Source organism: Calcarisporiella thermophila (assembly GCF_041956535.1).
Source record: "Calcarisporiella thermophila strain CBS 279.70 unplaced genomic scaffold VTP21scaffold_6, whole genome shotgun sequence".
Lineage (NCBI taxonomy): Eukaryota > Fungi > Calcarisporiellomycota > Calcarisporiellomycetes > Calcarisporiellales > Calcarisporiellaceae > Calcarisporiella > Calcarisporiella thermophila.
Window position 1 is genome coordinate 906,348 of NW_027192196.1, and position 15,183 is coordinate 921,530.

At 44.6% G+C, this 15,183-nt stretch overlaps 6 protein-coding genes across 6 annotated transcripts; 2 read left to right on the forward strand and 4 right to left on the reverse strand.

Moving 5' to 3' along the window:
* Positions 1 to 503: 503 nt before the first annotated feature.
* VTP21DRAFT_10110 (uncharacterized protein) lies at positions 504 to 3,925 on the reverse strand (the record flags this gene model as incomplete). Its single annotated transcript, XM_069389411.1, has 14 exons — positions 504 to 915; positions 985 to 1,142; positions 1,222 to 1,391; positions 1,471 to 1,774; positions 1,867 to 2,167; positions 2,236 to 2,549; positions 2,672 to 2,742; positions 2,824 to 2,901; positions 2,966 to 3,062; positions 3,137 to 3,309; positions 3,378 to 3,418; positions 3,492 to 3,573; positions 3,650 to 3,752; positions 3,827 to 3,925. The coding sequence occupies 14 exons, from the start codon at positions 3,923 to 3,925 to the stop codon at positions 504 to 506; spliced, it is 2,403 nt and encodes an 800-aa protein (XP_069253836.1).
* Positions 3,926 to 4,404: 479 nt separating this feature from the next.
* VTP21DRAFT_10111 (uncharacterized protein) lies at positions 4,405 to 6,168 on the forward strand (the record flags this gene model as incomplete). The annotated part of the gene is made up of 8 exons (XM_069389412.1): positions 4,405 to 4,669; positions 4,749 to 4,827; positions 4,890 to 4,939; positions 5,008 to 5,088; positions 5,148 to 5,444; positions 5,518 to 5,694; positions 5,760 to 5,857; positions 5,938 to 6,168. 8 exons carry the CDS (start codon positions 4,405 to 4,407, stop codon positions 6,166 to 6,168), a joined length of 1,278 nt encoding a protein of 425 aa, XP_069253837.1.
* Positions 6,169 to 6,480: 312 nt separating this feature from the next.
* VTP21DRAFT_10112 (uncharacterized protein) lies at positions 6,481 to 7,494 on the reverse strand (the record flags this gene model as incomplete). The annotated part of the gene is made up of 3 exons (XM_069389413.1): positions 6,481 to 6,762; positions 6,835 to 6,903; positions 6,991 to 7,494. The coding sequence occupies 3 exons, from the start codon at positions 7,492 to 7,494 to the stop codon at positions 6,481 to 6,483; spliced, it is 855 nt and encodes a 284-aa protein (XP_069253838.1).
* A 1,848-nt stretch (positions 7,495 to 9,342) lies between these two features.
* VTP21DRAFT_10113 (uncharacterized protein) lies at positions 9,343 to 9,883 on the reverse strand (the record flags this gene model as incomplete). The annotated part of the gene is made up of 2 exons (XM_069389414.1): positions 9,343 to 9,761; positions 9,829 to 9,883. 2 exons carry the CDS (start codon positions 9,881 to 9,883, stop codon positions 9,343 to 9,345), a joined length of 474 nt encoding a protein of 157 aa, XP_069253839.1.
* A 150-nt stretch (positions 9,884 to 10,033) lies between these two features.
* On the forward strand, positions 10,034 to 12,801 carry VTP21DRAFT_10114 (uncharacterized protein; the record flags this gene model as incomplete). Its single annotated transcript, XM_069389415.1, has 8 exons — positions 10,034 to 10,259; positions 10,334 to 10,615; positions 10,687 to 11,402; positions 11,473 to 11,782; positions 11,853 to 12,012; positions 12,081 to 12,182; positions 12,301 to 12,648; positions 12,705 to 12,801. The coding sequence occupies 8 exons, from the start codon at positions 10,034 to 10,036 to the stop codon at positions 12,799 to 12,801; spliced, it is 2,241 nt and encodes a 746-aa protein (XP_069253840.1).
* Positions 12,802 to 13,222: 421 nt separating this feature from the next.
* Positions 13,223 to 14,858, reverse strand: VTP21DRAFT_10115 (uncharacterized protein; the record flags this gene model as incomplete). Its single annotated transcript, XM_069389416.1, has 4 exons — positions 13,223 to 13,519; positions 13,600 to 13,809; positions 13,878 to 14,000; positions 14,088 to 14,858. 4 exons carry the CDS (start codon positions 14,856 to 14,858, stop codon positions 13,223 to 13,225), a joined length of 1,401 nt encoding a protein of 466 aa, XP_069253841.1.
* Between the last annotated feature and the right edge of the window lie 325 nt (positions 14,859 to 15,183).

Consider the following 15,183-nt stretch of genomic DNA (forward strand, 5'->3'; position numbering starts at 1 on the left):
TTGTCTGACATTCCAAGCGCCTAATCTCCCAATTTAGCCACTAGAGCCACGAAATAAGTCTACGAATTGTAAAATTAACTTTCACTATTGCCAAATATTCTCGAATCGCTTTGATATGTAATTAAATATCCTCCCTATTTTTCCTTGTCGTTTGGTGTCGAAAATAGGTCGTAAAAAGATAAAGAGACGGCACCTGAAATAAAAAAGACAATCTCTTTTACTATACAAAAAAAAAAGAGAGAAAAAGAAAACTAAAGATTATGTTGTATAAACAAACATCCACAAAAAAAAGGAGGAAGAGAAAGCGAAAGAAAGAGAAGGAAAGAGGAAGAGAAAGAGGAAGAAAACAAGGGCACTGTATCATAAAAAAAATTGAATAATAATAAGGATCAGACGGGAAACCCATTATTGATAGATAGATAGAAGAGTTCCTAGATGTTAAAAATAAACTCATCGTGATGACGTCCCAACTCCCATGAAAGTGAAAAGAGAAAGCAGGTCATTCAGCTCCTCAGTTTTTTGGGCGCATTGATCGTCTTGATTCGCGATAGCACTTCCTTCGAAGGCCGAAGGGTGAAGCCCTGGTCCTCATCGTCGTCGCCGCGCTGGCGTTTTTCCAGCCGCTTCGGCAACTCGAGCTCTCCCTCAGACGCTAACGCCCCTGGGCCCGTGCCATTCTCGGCCTCATTCTGCGAACTCTCCTCCGACTCCTTTGCCTCGCCGGCCTCAGACGGCTGATCAGCCACAGACGAGGCAGAGCTAGTCGAGATTTCGGACGAAGTATTCTCCAATGGCTCCGCTGTCGGCTTGGTCCCAGATTCGTCCTCGTCTGAGGTGTTGAAGTAGGCCTCCTCGTCTTCATCCACCGTGGCAGACGCCCATCCCTCATGCCCTGCGCCAGGCGGCGCGGCCGGACTATATCATAAAGATGGATTCTATTAGTCAAGATGAATATTCTCCTCGAGTTGAACTTGGCTAGCTTACATTGAACTCGAGCCTGGCTTCGCGGAGTCAGAGGCACTGGTGTCCGTGTTTTGCTCATAGCGCAGGAGAAGTTGGTTGAACGTGTCGACATAGTCAATTCGCTTGAATTTGTCCCGGAATGTGACGGCCAGATACTCCACCAGACTCTTGATGTTTTCCTGGTGGGGAAATTGTGGAGTAAACCAGGGGGGTTATCAATGGCATACAAGTTGACACACCACGACTCCACCGACTTACCTTTCGGATAAACTCGAACAGTTCCAGGGACGCGGAATTCAACAAATTGCTTCGGTTGCCATTCTCTATGAAGGCCACGACAACCGGCTCGAGGAGGTTGTTTTTCTTAATGTGCCTATTGTAGAATTCGTCCATCAGGCCGACACAGGTGCGAAGCACTCGGAGCGCAGCTACTCAGTTGCAATGAGCAATGGTCGTTAGATTTTTTAAAGGGGGGGGGATGCGAAAGAGGTTTTCCGGTCAACTCACCAAGTTTCAGATGCTTCTCGCGGGAACGAAGCAGGAGAGCCACCTTGAGCAGCAAGTTGGACGAGAGGATGAAGTATTTACTTCGAAAAGTGTGCTGGCGTATCATGAAGGAGAGCAGTTCGCAGAGATGGAAGGCTTGCGTGGCCTGGTCGCGACTTAGCTTAAGTACACCCGAGTGCCCCTCCGGCTTCGAGGACACATCGGGTAAGTCCATCAAAAGTTGGGTAAAGTCTTTCGTAAACCGGTCGTAGAAGAGGGTAAGAAATTCGTCGGCTTCTGGGTCATGTTTTGGATTGAGAATTGCCTGAAGGGTAAGAAAGAGAAACATAAACGCATGTCAATACAATAATGGTAAGGAGCTAGAGGGATGGTCAACAAATTGGGCTGGGTTCGTACTTCTGTGGTGGCGTTAAGGATATTCTCTCCGAAGCTGGAGGTTGTATCCAACAGCACCCTGATAATTTCCGCGTACTGTGCTTTCAGGCCAATGTCAGAATCGGCGTGAAAATGGTGGAGGATGGTTTCGATCAGTGGCTTCTTCTCCTGCTTAACCTGGGCAAGGATGTAGGAGCGTACTAGGTTGGGATCTTGTTCGAGGACAGAGGCCAAGATCTCAAGACCCGCCATTTTGACGGTGGGATCTTCATCAGGTAGCGCGTGGTCGAAGATGCGAAAGAGTCCGTATTGACTTAATGCTCTAGAAAGAGTAGGTATCACGGAAGATATAAGGACGCCATGTCCTACAGTTATAAAAAAAATACTTGCCGGTAGAGACATGATCGGTTGGGGAGGTTAAGTGTTTTTGCAATGGCACAGAATTGTTGCACAAAAAATATCACATCGCGCTTACGTTCGTCCGACTCTGAAGGAGAATTGAGGATGGCGAAGAGGTCTTTTAGGAATTCGTGGTTCTGTTTTAAGTGCTGTACAATATCCACGTGGTTACAAAAGATAAGGGAGCTTAGGATTGAAAAGGTGGGATCGTCAAGGGTTCGAGCGAGCACGACATCCTTAAGGTATTGTAGTCTGAATGTCTGATGAATTTTTAATTCTATCGACTTGTCCTTGATCGGGAGCACCTAGTATATCAAGGAAGAAGTTTTAAATTATTCCAGCCACTGGAAAATAAGCGAGAGGGGGAGGTGGGGTGGGGGGCACGAAGATGGCGGAGGATAGGATGGGGGGAGCCCAAGACACTTACTTGTTTGAACTTTGAATTTTTAGTTAAAAATTCTCTATGATTTGCCTTCAAACTTGGAAAATCGGGGTCGTCTAAACATAGATTTAATGGGTAGGGGTTAGCGACCTGAAAAATTACGCTACAAGCAGAAATAACTAAGAAAAAACTCTCACATTCCAATATTCCAACAACGCCCATAATTAAGTCATCCTGGACAATGCTCTCGATAATGGTAGCGTCGTTGAGACAAACTGGGAGAAGTATTGAGTTTAGCGCTGTGTCACTATAGAAGAAGAGTGGAGGCGGGAATCATACTTATGCTTTTCATAATAATACAGAGCGTGTGCAAATCTGTGAGGCTTTCTAGATCTTCGCATATCTCGAGAAAAGGTATGAGCTTTTTGATGTAGTTCTTCTTGTGCCGGAAAATAGGAAGGAAATTAAAGCAACGAACAAAACAAGAAAAAAAAAATCTAGGAGAACTACCTCGCTAACAATATACGACACCAATTTGTCACGTTCATAGTGGGATCGAACTGCATCTTTAATGGCAGCCTCAATTTCGCTAAGATTAGAGAGCTCAGGTTCCGGGAGTTGCAGAGGGGATGTGGTCGGAGAGTGCTGGGGGCTATCGGGTAGTGTGTCAGTGAGAATGGCACCTGAATGTAGAGGGGGAAAACTGCCATTAAAAAAATGAAAATTGGAGATTTCAAATGAAAATGCATACTTTGAGAAGGGATAGACCGAATACTGGTAGATATGCGATCCCTTAAAGTAATAATAAGCCAAAAAGACATGAATAACCAGACTCGTGGAAACTCAGAGAGATCAAAATTGTCACCATATCTCGGCGCATCCTTCCGCCTCTTGAAAACTAAGCGCCAGGTCTGTACCATCCTCTTCTGTCCATACTATCAGACTCTCTGTAAACCCCAGAATACAAATAACAGTCAATATTATTTTTTCTGGATCCAGGAAAGAGTGTGGCCAATATAATACCTTGCTGCTTTTGATATGTATCCTCCTTATTGATAATTTTTGTTTGCAAAAGAACCGAGTTGTCATCCTCCGATCGCACCAAGATAATGGCCTCATCATCAGACTGAAAAGAGAAAAAGGATTTAGATTCAAGAAATAGGGAAGACCTCCAAAGAATTCAAAAAGCAAATTGCCTACATCAATGAACACGCATTGGCCAGTGCCCTTGTCTATCCACGTATTATCTGCATCCAGCTGGTAAACCTTAACTCTTCTCGGACCCGTTTCGTTCGTCATATTAGAGAAGGGTATCCGGAAAGAGGGCGTTTTCAACGCCTAGTCGAAATGCTTGCAACGAATTAAAAGTTGATTCAGATCTAGGAGCATAATGCAAAAACAAATAAATCAATTAGATCGAAATCTTCAAAGTTGTAATCTGAGGGAATCGACTAATCCGCTGGACAAGAGGGGGGCAACAATTACATTATACCCAGTTCTTATTTTCAAAGGTTGATGGATGCAACTCCTAACTGTAGAACGGTTATCAAGGCCACTTCACGAGAACAAAGATAAACTTACTATTAAAATAGAGGGATCTGCAACGTCACCAGCAAAATCCCGGGTAGCTTCCTCCTCCGATTTTCAAAAATCAAAAATCTTTCGATTTATTATCCAATCTCTCGATTCCCTACCATATTTCATAGTGCTTCCTATCGTTTAGCTTTCATTTCTTGTTCAGTAGACTATCAGGATGAAATAGAGACCGATCTAAAAGCATGATTCGCATCCATCATTTAAACGCCTCAATAAGTAGGTGCCGTGCTAATGCTCTACGCGCCGCCCCTTATCTTTATTCCCGCGCTTCTGCACTCTCTGCTGCCGGCATTCCACCGCATTTTCGTGTTCTTCAAACATCTCGAATCAAGTTCGACACTAGATTAACAGGGCTATACCAAATCAGATTCCATGGCAGTCATGGACATCACCATCACCATCACCATCACCAAGAGCCTGAAATATTAAGTGCATTAGCTAATACGCGTAATCAATTTTCTTCCGGATCCTGCCCTCTATTCGTTTAGCTTATTTTTCAAATCCTACCCCTCAATTTCCAACTTAGAATCACGAGGTGCGCGAATAACTATTATCGGAATGGCGGCGAATGTTGGATTAAGCGTAACCAAGGGAATTGCCGGATGGTAGCGTATAACTTTCAATCCTTTGGCCTTGGATACGGCTAGTACGAATATCTTTATTCTAGGCTCATGAATTCCGCTTCTCTTCTGGCCGACGCTGCTCATTCCATGACCGGTACAGTTTTTTCTAAGCTACCGCGTCCTCCTGAAATAGAAGCCACCTTCTCATTTTACTCTCTCTAGATATGCTTAGCGATATTGTGACCCTGTATACTTATAAAATCGCCCAAAAACCACCAGACTCGACGCATCCATTTGGATATGGTAAATAGGCCTATATTCGGCATGCCGAGGAAACAGAGCCTTATTTATTTTTGTGGTAGGTAAATACGAGACCATTGGCACTCTCGCTGTTTCTGGGTTTCTCATACTGGGAGCCATCGCTATTGGTAAGCATTCGCTGGAGCTGTTGATGGCTGTGGTGGGTCCTGAGGCAACATCCGCCTCCGAGGCTACGGCAGAAGTGCCCATTAGTGACGTGGCCGAGGCTGCAGCAGCAATGCATCATTCTGCCTCACCGCATTTGCATTCGCACTCGCACTCACATGCTCTACTGAATCCCCATGCTGCCTGGTTTGCTCTTTCGAGTGTGATCATCAAAGAGTGGCTCTACCGTGCTAGTAAGCCTGACAACTGCTTACATTAAATTCTTAGGATTGTCGCATAAACAACTCCTCCTTTTTTATCCAATAGCGTTGAAAATTGGCCTGGACGAAAAAAGCGACGTGCTTATAGCTAATGCTTGGCATCATCGAAGTGATGCATTTTCGTCTCTGGTAGCCTTGGGTGCCATCACAGGCTCTTATCTCGGAATCCCTATCCTGGACCCCGTCGGGGGTTTAGTTGTATCTGGAATGATCGCCAAGAGCGGTGAGTTACCTATCCATCCCCCAATCCACTCAACTTGTAGCCTTGACGCACTTTTGTGTCATCAGGTGCCGACATCATGCTGTCATCCCTAAGGGAGTTAGTAGATGCGAATGTCGCAGATGATGTTGTGATGCATGCATCGAACGCAGTGAAGAAAATTAAGGTTTGTCTACAAGCTCTTCTGCTTGAGCATAGCATCTTGTAAATATTTATGCCCTCCTACCATATCTTTTGTGTAATTAGGAGGGGAACCCAGATATAATAGCCTTCGAGCGCTTGCGTGCGCGCAAATCCGGGCGTTTTGTCATGATAGACTTGTCACTTGAAATAAAAGGGTCGATTTCCCTTGCCGAAGCCATGGAGCTCGAGCATGCTGTTCGCTCGGCCATTCTCAACGATCCGGAGTGTAAACAGGTGAAGGAGGTGCTCGTCCACTTTGATCCCAAACATCGCGCTGTTTTGGAGGATATTTAATTTTGTGTTTCGTTTTCTCTTCCCTCGTTTTTTTATTGTCTTTCTTCCCTGTACATTGTTTCTCCGTATCCTATCCCTAGAGGATTTGCTCTTGCGCTTATATTGTAGAATTATGAAAATATAAAAGGCCAACGAAGAAATCCCGGGTCTCAGGTTGAAACGAACTTGAATGGTCGCGAAGCAGAAATAAATTCAAATTATTGCAGCGTACATATTTCACGTACTATATAAAAAGGAAAAAAGGCAAACGGTGTATATACTAAACATTGACATCGGATACAACTTAAATATAAATTCATTTCCAACCACACGCTATCCACACACGTGCCCTGAACCGTAGTAGGAGTAGAATAGGTCACGGCCTGACAAGTCTTTCGAGTTGTAAGGCTGCTGTGTAGCTGTCTCTGCGGCAGTGGTCAAAGACGGCAATATCTGAAAGGAGGCAGACGGATGCTCCTTTATTGATTTCTTGGTCTCACACTCGGACCTGACCGCGTAGTTGAGGCACCACTTTCCGCCCTTTCCGGGTTCGTCCTCGGGTCTTGGCTCGCGCACAAACTCTTTCTTCATGGTTAAATTGTAGCGGATGGAGTTCTAAACAAGATTCGCAAATACATGTTTAAGATGATGGAACCAATATGAGAGGGTGCACTCGGGCGAACTTACTCTCCATAAACATTGCGCAGTCCTGAAGTAAGGGTAGTGTTTGAGGATATATTCGTAAATCTCACTGACCTAACCATGGGGAGAAGTAGATGTAATGGGTCAATATCCATCTTTTGTGATCCACCTTATTTCAAATTAAACAGTTAGAATACTAACCGTCATGCTTTTTCGCGGACTTGACTCGATCGCTTGTATGATAAGAGACTTGTAAGAGTATGGCGGACGCCGGCGTTTGCTGAATAATTTCATGGGGTCTGCTGGCCTCCTTCCAAGTGGCGAGGGGGGTAGGGAGACAGGAGAGTCAGGAGAGGGTATATAGCTGGTAGGGATATTGATTGAAGCAGGGCTGACGGAGCATGCTGGTATTGCTCGTGTGTCGAAACCGGACGAGGTTAAGTTGACTTGGGTGGAAATCTTTTGATGGTCACCAAAGGCTCGCTGCAGAAATAGGGTATCCATCAACATCCCACTATGCTGAAGATACGTGCTGCTTTTTTCCGGGCATTTCCATACGGAACTCACTGCGCTATGAAGGGGTGGGTGGTCCGGCGCCTTGTCGGGTATCTCATAGCGTTGCGATAAGTGTGCCGTGGGCTGCGCGTGAGAGTTGGCAACTAGGAAGGCCCCAAAGTCGTTGAAAGCATCCTCCTTATAGAGCATTTTCGAAAAATATAGGGTGAAGGTTGGGTTTCGCGCCGTATGGGTGTCCCTTTATCTCTAAATACCAGTTTTCCGGATCGACATTTCCCCGCAAAGTTTATCAATAGGAATCCAGTGCTGTCAGCCCTAGTGCAGCATTGGTTGTCAAGTGCGCTGGGAAGGTCAGCGGTGTCCTCTCTACGGATTGACGAGGAGCGCCAAAAATAAAAACACATCCTTTCTCCAGATTCTTTTCTCCATTCTTAGTAATCCGCAATAAAGTTAGCCACCACAAAAATAAACAAAGCAGCATGAAGAGGATGGAAAGGCACTAGGTCATTAGAGAATGGATGAATCAGGTTCCTTGGACGGTAAGCAGCCTCCCAAACGAAAATCCCCTACGCACCCCCCCTTTTCGTGGGAAAAAGCCGAGCGGCTAGCGGCTAGCGGTAAAATCACGGATGTAATAGAGCCACCGTCGCATTTTCTTGAATGCTTCTTTGTTGGGGGCCGATTGGGAAGGGGAAGAAGATAAGGATTCCAGGGCTGTAGGTTTTGATGAACGGTTCATTAAGCTAAGAATCTTAATGTGTATGTATAAATTACATTATATTAAATGTAATGGCGAGCCGTTTGGATGTTATTGATATGAAGTTATTTCTTTCTTCGGTCGATCCCCTCTATTCCCTAAATGAATTTCTCCTACATGTGGGAGAAGAATCCGGTTTAATTAAAACACCACGATGTAGCAAATTATGAGAGCTACACTGTGGAATCTTATTTGGCTTTTTTTTTCGTTCAGTTTGCGTCAATAAAGTCAATGTTTTATCTGTTCAACAATGACAAGCTTACCGTGTGGAGGGTTTCCGGTCCAAATACCCGTGTGAAACAAATCACTGAAGACAAGGACTCGGATCGACTAGCGTAGATCCTCAATTGCTTGCTTGTACGAAGAAGCATGGCTGGATTGCATCTATCACACCACTTTTGCCTATATCTCCTACTTTATCAGATTCTGTGGTGAATGCCCCCTAATCCAAGGCTAAGAGATGCATGCGCAATTAGAGACATGCTTACCCGGTTCCTTATGCACCGTTAATTATTGTACTTCTCGCTATCCCGTTGTCACCCCTTGTCTTTGCATCGAGGAAATGGACTCCATATAATAACGTTTTCATTAGTCTCAATTGGTCTATTCCATATTAGAACATTAGTCACAGTGATGGCTTTTCTTCCAATAGGTCCATGAGGAAAAGTATTACCATATTGGCTCCCGATAATTACATGAGAGCTTGCTGTGCGTGACACTCTCTGCAGGAGTGGGTAGTACCTTGACGGTTTTCTCCTGATCATCCACGATAATGTTGGGGATGTTTCGGGAGAAGGAAAGATCTCGGGACTAAATGTGACGAGCGGCGAAAGAAAAAGAATTTGCGAGCGAGGGTTTGTAAGTGCTTATGTTACGGTGGATTGTTCATTATGTTTCTTCTGCCTCTTAATAATGGATTGATGCTCAAATATAGTATAAGCAGGGACCGACACTAAAACACCATTCGCCTCCAGCTCAAAAACTTCATTTGCTCTTTAGCCTAGCTGTCCATTGAAAACATATGCAAGCCAGTAGTCAGTAGCCAGTAGCTTGTAAAAAATAAGAGCAAATTGATAAATACACATGTATAGGTTTATTATTGGGATATTGTTTTAAGCAAGTGTATATTTTTGTTTTGAAAAGTGTATCTAATATTATATCTGTGAATGTGTATATATTTTTGAAATCGACAGTAAAAAGATAATTTACAAAATGCTATAGTTGCAATAGCTCTCATCAATGAAAGTAAAGTCGGATGTTCCAACACTAGAGGTAGCTGGCTATGCCTCTTTTCCTCCCGCGCTCTTCACCACGTAATAATTACCACTGACACGCTTTGCATGTTTAAGTAATTCATTTCCATGTTCTTCGGTCGTCCCTTCCCCACTAAGAGGCTCGTCTTCTCTCAAAACCATTGAGATTCTCTCTGGCCAGATTCCGCGCATTGGTTCTACTCCAGTCGTATCCAACTCCTGGATATGACGCACGAAGTGTTCGAGGCTATTGATGTCGCGCATTAAAGATCGCTCCTCCTCTTTGGAAGTAGGAATTTCGAGATTGGCAAGACGATGTAAATTTTGAAATTGTTCATAAGAAACAACATCACCTTCGCTAGCATCAGCAGTAGGAAGAAGAGAGCGGACCGACCAAGTGGGTGATGACAAAGGAAATTCGTTTGAAGGAGTAGATTTCCACCGCGCTAGAAAATGTGTGAATTAATATAGTCAGTGTAGTCTAAAGTAAATTAGCTCAAAACGGGCGATTACCTTTTACAAAGTTACTCAAGTGTGGTCTTTGGTGGCTGCCTATTCTCCGTAACATGATATTTGGATTCTTGAGACCTTCCAGTGCAGCTTACTGCACTTATTCAATCTAATGACTGCTAAATCATTCAATCTAATGACTGCTAATATCCTGAGCATTTTGCGGTGGTGGACACTTAACTAAACAATAGAAGGAATTTCTTATTCAATGCCCAACAAAAAATCGTTTTGGGATTATAAACATCGGGGAAGAGGAGGTAACAGAACATCTAGGGGAGGTCATAAGAATACTGCTCGGAGAAATAGTTTCTCGAGATCAGGTCAGCGAGAGAATATTACTCGGCAATTTGGATGGCAAAAATCTGGCTTCGACGATGACTTCAACGGCGACTTTAGCTTCGATGATGTCGATGAGCCTACTCAAAGAAGTGGTGGTTAGTTGTCATTCTGATATGATTCTAGCTTGTTTCCGGTCACCTCATCTCTGGTCTCTTTTCTTTGTCTATAGCTAAACCTCCAAGGGAAAGGTTTAGATCTTCAAGAAAGCGTGGTCGCTCCACGGATTCAAAGAGTTATCGGGTAAAGCAGCCTAAAATCGCATACGATCCTGTCTTGGGCGATTTCGTTAGTTTATCAGAGAAAGAGGGGCAAAACACCTACTCAAGAGGAAGGCGCTCTAGGCGGCAGCAAGATACAGCCCATCTGCCACATCGTCAGGGTATAAGCTTCCTGAAGTCGGAAAGCATATTAAATAGATATATCGGCAGTGAGGCTGGAGAAGAAAGTTCTGGTAAGCTTATGGAGAGTTTCTGGGCCCTTCCAAGTTGAATTTTTCTGACCTCTACCCTTCTCCAACCTCAGATGAAGATGAAGCCGACGATCTCTTGGTGCAAGAATTTGAATGGCTGGACGAGGATGCTGAACCCCCATCTAAACTGAAGCAAACGAGTAACCTTTTAGAGAATATAAATAGTCCAAACGAAAGCTCGCCCAAGCAGCAGGGCTGGGGAGGGACACTTGCTTACGATGCAGATGTGAGCGGACTACCATACGGAGATATAAACCCGTCAGAGGATGAAAGTGATGATGAAAATAATATGGACAACCTCTCTAGCCTGGAAATTCCTGCTGATGCACAATTGTATCTGAGCGACGAGTCGGAAGAGAATGAGGTGGAGGTAGTATCCAGCGTATCGCAAGCTGCAGTAAATATTAGCACAGTGGATGATGCGCAGAATAACGAATCAGATGGCAGCGAAATCCATTTCTTTATTGACACGACAGGTGATCCATCTGCTTTCGAGAAGATCAGTGAGGGGGCCTCGGGCGTTTTAGACGAAGAAGAAGGGGCACACGCAAATGAAGACAGGGATGAATACCAACCGGAAGATTCATTTGCAAGTAATAGTGATTTTGTGCCCATTCGTCGTGAGACCAATAAAGCTCGGGAGCGACGAGAAAGAAAGAGACGACTGATGAATTTGGCCAACGGAGATAAGGACATTTCCTTTGGCGAAGAAAGTGAAGAGGATCAAGATCTTGGTGAAGATATTGAGGCGCTAGTAGACTATATGCAGGTGCGTATAAGTGACTTTACATGACCTGATCTTCTAGATATTAAGGATTTGCTTTATATCCATGCCACAGAATACCTCGACAAAGACCAGTGAACCAGCGAATCTTTCGTTGCTTAAAGCGTTAATGGCAATCAATCTGCCTCATGAAACGATAAATCGAGACTCGGAAAGCGAGACCGAATTGAGTGATGAAGCAAGCGACGCCAGTTTTGAGTACAATGAGCTGGACGTGGCTTCGGACAACGACAGTGACACTGACTATTTCCGGGGCGTTGATCAATGGGAATCGGAGACTAGAAGTGTTCAAGATCGGACTCTCGACAGAAAGTTCAGAAGCGTGCTGAATGGCGAGTTTGAGGGTCCTTCTGATTTACCGGGAGGTCGTATTGAAATAATAATTAGATATTATCCACGGAAATCTTATTGATTTGTTGTTTCTGAAATTTAAAGGCTTTCAAGCACGGTTGCGAAGATTGCGCAAAGACAAGTTGCCAATACAGTCTAGAGAAACCCAGGCTTCGCGACAAAAGCCAAAGAGTCTACCTACCATTGATTTCGACGAAATCAATAAATTGGTCCAGCGCTTCGTCAGAGACCAGAATTCTAAAACGTTTGTCTCTTATTTCAAAATCAAACAAATTTGCAGCATCGCTAATCCTCTTATTTATCTTGATACAGCCTTGCCCTACAGCCAATGGCTCCGAAAGATAGGAAGTCCATTCATAAACTTGCAGCCATATATAATATTAAATCCAAGAGTGTAGGAAAAGGAATGCAGCGGTGAGTGATTATCGCATACAATCTATTTGAAAGGAAACGATAACTTATTTTTGCACGCCGTCTTCCCATTTTCTTCCACTTTCTCTTTCCCATGTCTCTTTTCCCCCTCTTTACTTAGGCGCACGATTTTGAGACGCACACGCTACACTTCTATGCCTGAAGACACTCGCTATCTGACTCATTTCCTTACCCGTGCCCGCCGAAGAAAGCATTCCTCGTCGTCATCCAATAAGCAAGTGTCTTCCCGCCAAACCAAGAAGATGGCGCAGAAGGCTGCAAGAGGGGTAGCCAAGGGGCTGCGAGCAGAGCGATTGAGGGAGAAAAAGGGTAAAAAATCAGGTGAAGACGGGAGCCGCAAGGGCAAAGCCATTGATGAAGCCGGGCCCGCTCATGGGAGTGTTGTGGGGGGAGAGGCGATCCCACTCGGACAAGCCAATATCGGGCATCGGATGCTCTCCAAGATGGGGTAAGTGCAGAGTGATTATGCCATTTGGTCTCCCCTATATTAACTTTCTTCTATAGTTGGAATCCGGGTCAGAGTTTGGGTGTGACAGGCGAAGGCATCACAGATCCTGTCGCCGCAGTTGTTCGAAAGAAGCGACTTGGTTTAGGAGCCTGATGATGTTTATTTCCTTTGTATTCTATATCCCGTATTGCGCCAGCACGTCGCGGTACAAATGCCTATACTCTTGTACTGCTCCATAGATGGCCTAAGGTGCCATTCAATAAACCCCCGTATCTCAGGCTTGACGCCTGAATCTTGTTCATACATCTTGCCAAGTTTTTTGGTAAGATTTCACAGTCGAAAAAAAAATTGACATGGTGGCTACTAATATCGGCCACTCCAAAGTGATTGCTATTGTTCTGGAGAATAAAGGAGAATAAATAATACATAACCATTCATGGGAATATTGCAACACTGTGCTAGTTAACGATACAAAACACCATAGGAACAAGTAGGGAACCGATACAATACATAAGAAAATAGATCTCGAGCAGTTATATATATTGCCCACCGCCTTAAAAAATAAGGGTCTTATTCAGCGGGAAGATCTTCGCTCAGGATAGTGGTGTAAGTGGGCGCGATTTTTCCCTCGCTCAGTGCTACACACCTCAATGGATTTGAACCATTCATTCTCAAGGATTTTTGCACTTTCAATCCGCTTTTCCGGGTCAGGGTGAAGCATCTGGTATAATAGCGCACGGTTCCCAGATTCCAGCTTCTCGAAGGGCTCGTACGTGCGGCCAGTGAAGTCTCTCGTGTATCGGAGATAGTTGGCATCCTCTTGAGTAGCAACGCGCCACGGCAAGTTCTTGAAGTACATACAAAAATACACCTATTCGAGGAACGGGTGCATTGAAGTGGGGAGGTTAGCATGTCTAATAAAGATTAACCATCACTAAGGTTGATTCTTACAATCCCACACGCCCATACATCCACCTTACGCGCATCATATTCCCCTCCCTTAAATGCCTCAGGAGCAATGTACGGCTCGGACCCGCACAGCCCACGCGAAAGGTTCACCTTATTCTCCCAACAACTTCGGAAGACATCGGCTACGCCAAAATCAGTGATTTTAAGAAGATTGTTGCTGAAGAGCAGATTTTCCGGCTTAATGTCCCGGTGCTAGTCGAAGTTATTCAATGGCTGGTGAGCATCAATCGTACAGCCTGGAACTCAGTTTTAAAACTTACTGCTACTCCCATGGAGTGGAGATAGGCAATCCCCGAGATTAATTGCTTGAAGCAGCAATCGATTTCCGAAGTGCCCATCTGGCCGCTTTTGATCGCGCTGTATAGATCGCCGCCTGAGCAAAACTATCGAGAGAAAGTATCCCATAAGAATGCAGTAGTAGGGTAGTTTGCAACGAAAAAGTGAAAAAAAAAACTGTAGTGAGATTTTACCTCCATTACTTCGCACCAATTGTCGTGGTCGTCGCGCACCAGATCAATCATCTCCACCACGTTCTCATGGTGCAGTGAGGAGCTGATGCAGAACTCGCTCGTCAGCTTCTTGATGTAGTCTTTCTTGCTTTCACTCCGTCTCCGTTTCCGGAACTCCTTTATGGCGTAAACACGATCCATCGAGTCTCCTCCCTCGGATTTGTGCACCATTCGGACGACCGAGGTGGCCCCCTTGCCGATCCCTTTACCAGTGACACCATACATTTTCACGTTGCGGCTTTTATCTTCTCCAAGCGCAAACGTCGCTTCGGACGTGGCAGAGGTATATGTAGTATAGGTGGCCGAAGGACTGCGGACAATGGGTGCTAAAATATGGTGCAAGATACGCCGAACCTCTCCGCTTTCCTCTTTGTCTTTCTCAAGCAAAATAATGGCATTGGCATCTGCTTCGTCTTCGAGATTATGAGGAATGGGATGAGTTTTCTCCCTCTCATCGGAATGGAAGAGTTTCTGGACCAAACTGCGTCTTCTTGAAACAACGGGAGGTTGTGAGGTAGCGCCGGAACTATTGGGGGGCGAAATCACTCGATCACGGCTGTTGCGCTGATCCAGTTGGTTGGGTGAAAAAGCGGACGCGTGAAGATTCGAATTCTGTTCGGCAGGAGACCGAGAGGCCGGCGATATGTCTTCTTCCTCAGAAGTGGCTTCAAACCGACGCCGTACCTTCACATCAAGGCCAGGAGCCCAATACTGAGTATTGAATGTCACCATATACTCAGTAGAAAAGTGCAAAAGATAACGCTGGTTGCCTCAAGGTATGGTGCAGAGCTTTAGAATATTATAAAAGAGAAAACTATATGAATTTAGAAAATAAAAAGATAGAAAATACAAAGAAACACCACTAATAGGTGCAATAACGACTCGAGGAGATGCCGCTGGGAGCAATAAATTAATTAAGCTGCGTTAAAGGCTTTTAAGCGACAAGAAGCAGAAGAAGAGTGGAACTCCACATTCATGCATCAGAAAAAGAATATTGCAAAATATTATAAGTCATCATAAGATAGAGAAAGAATTCCGGCAAACCCACTCTCTGAAA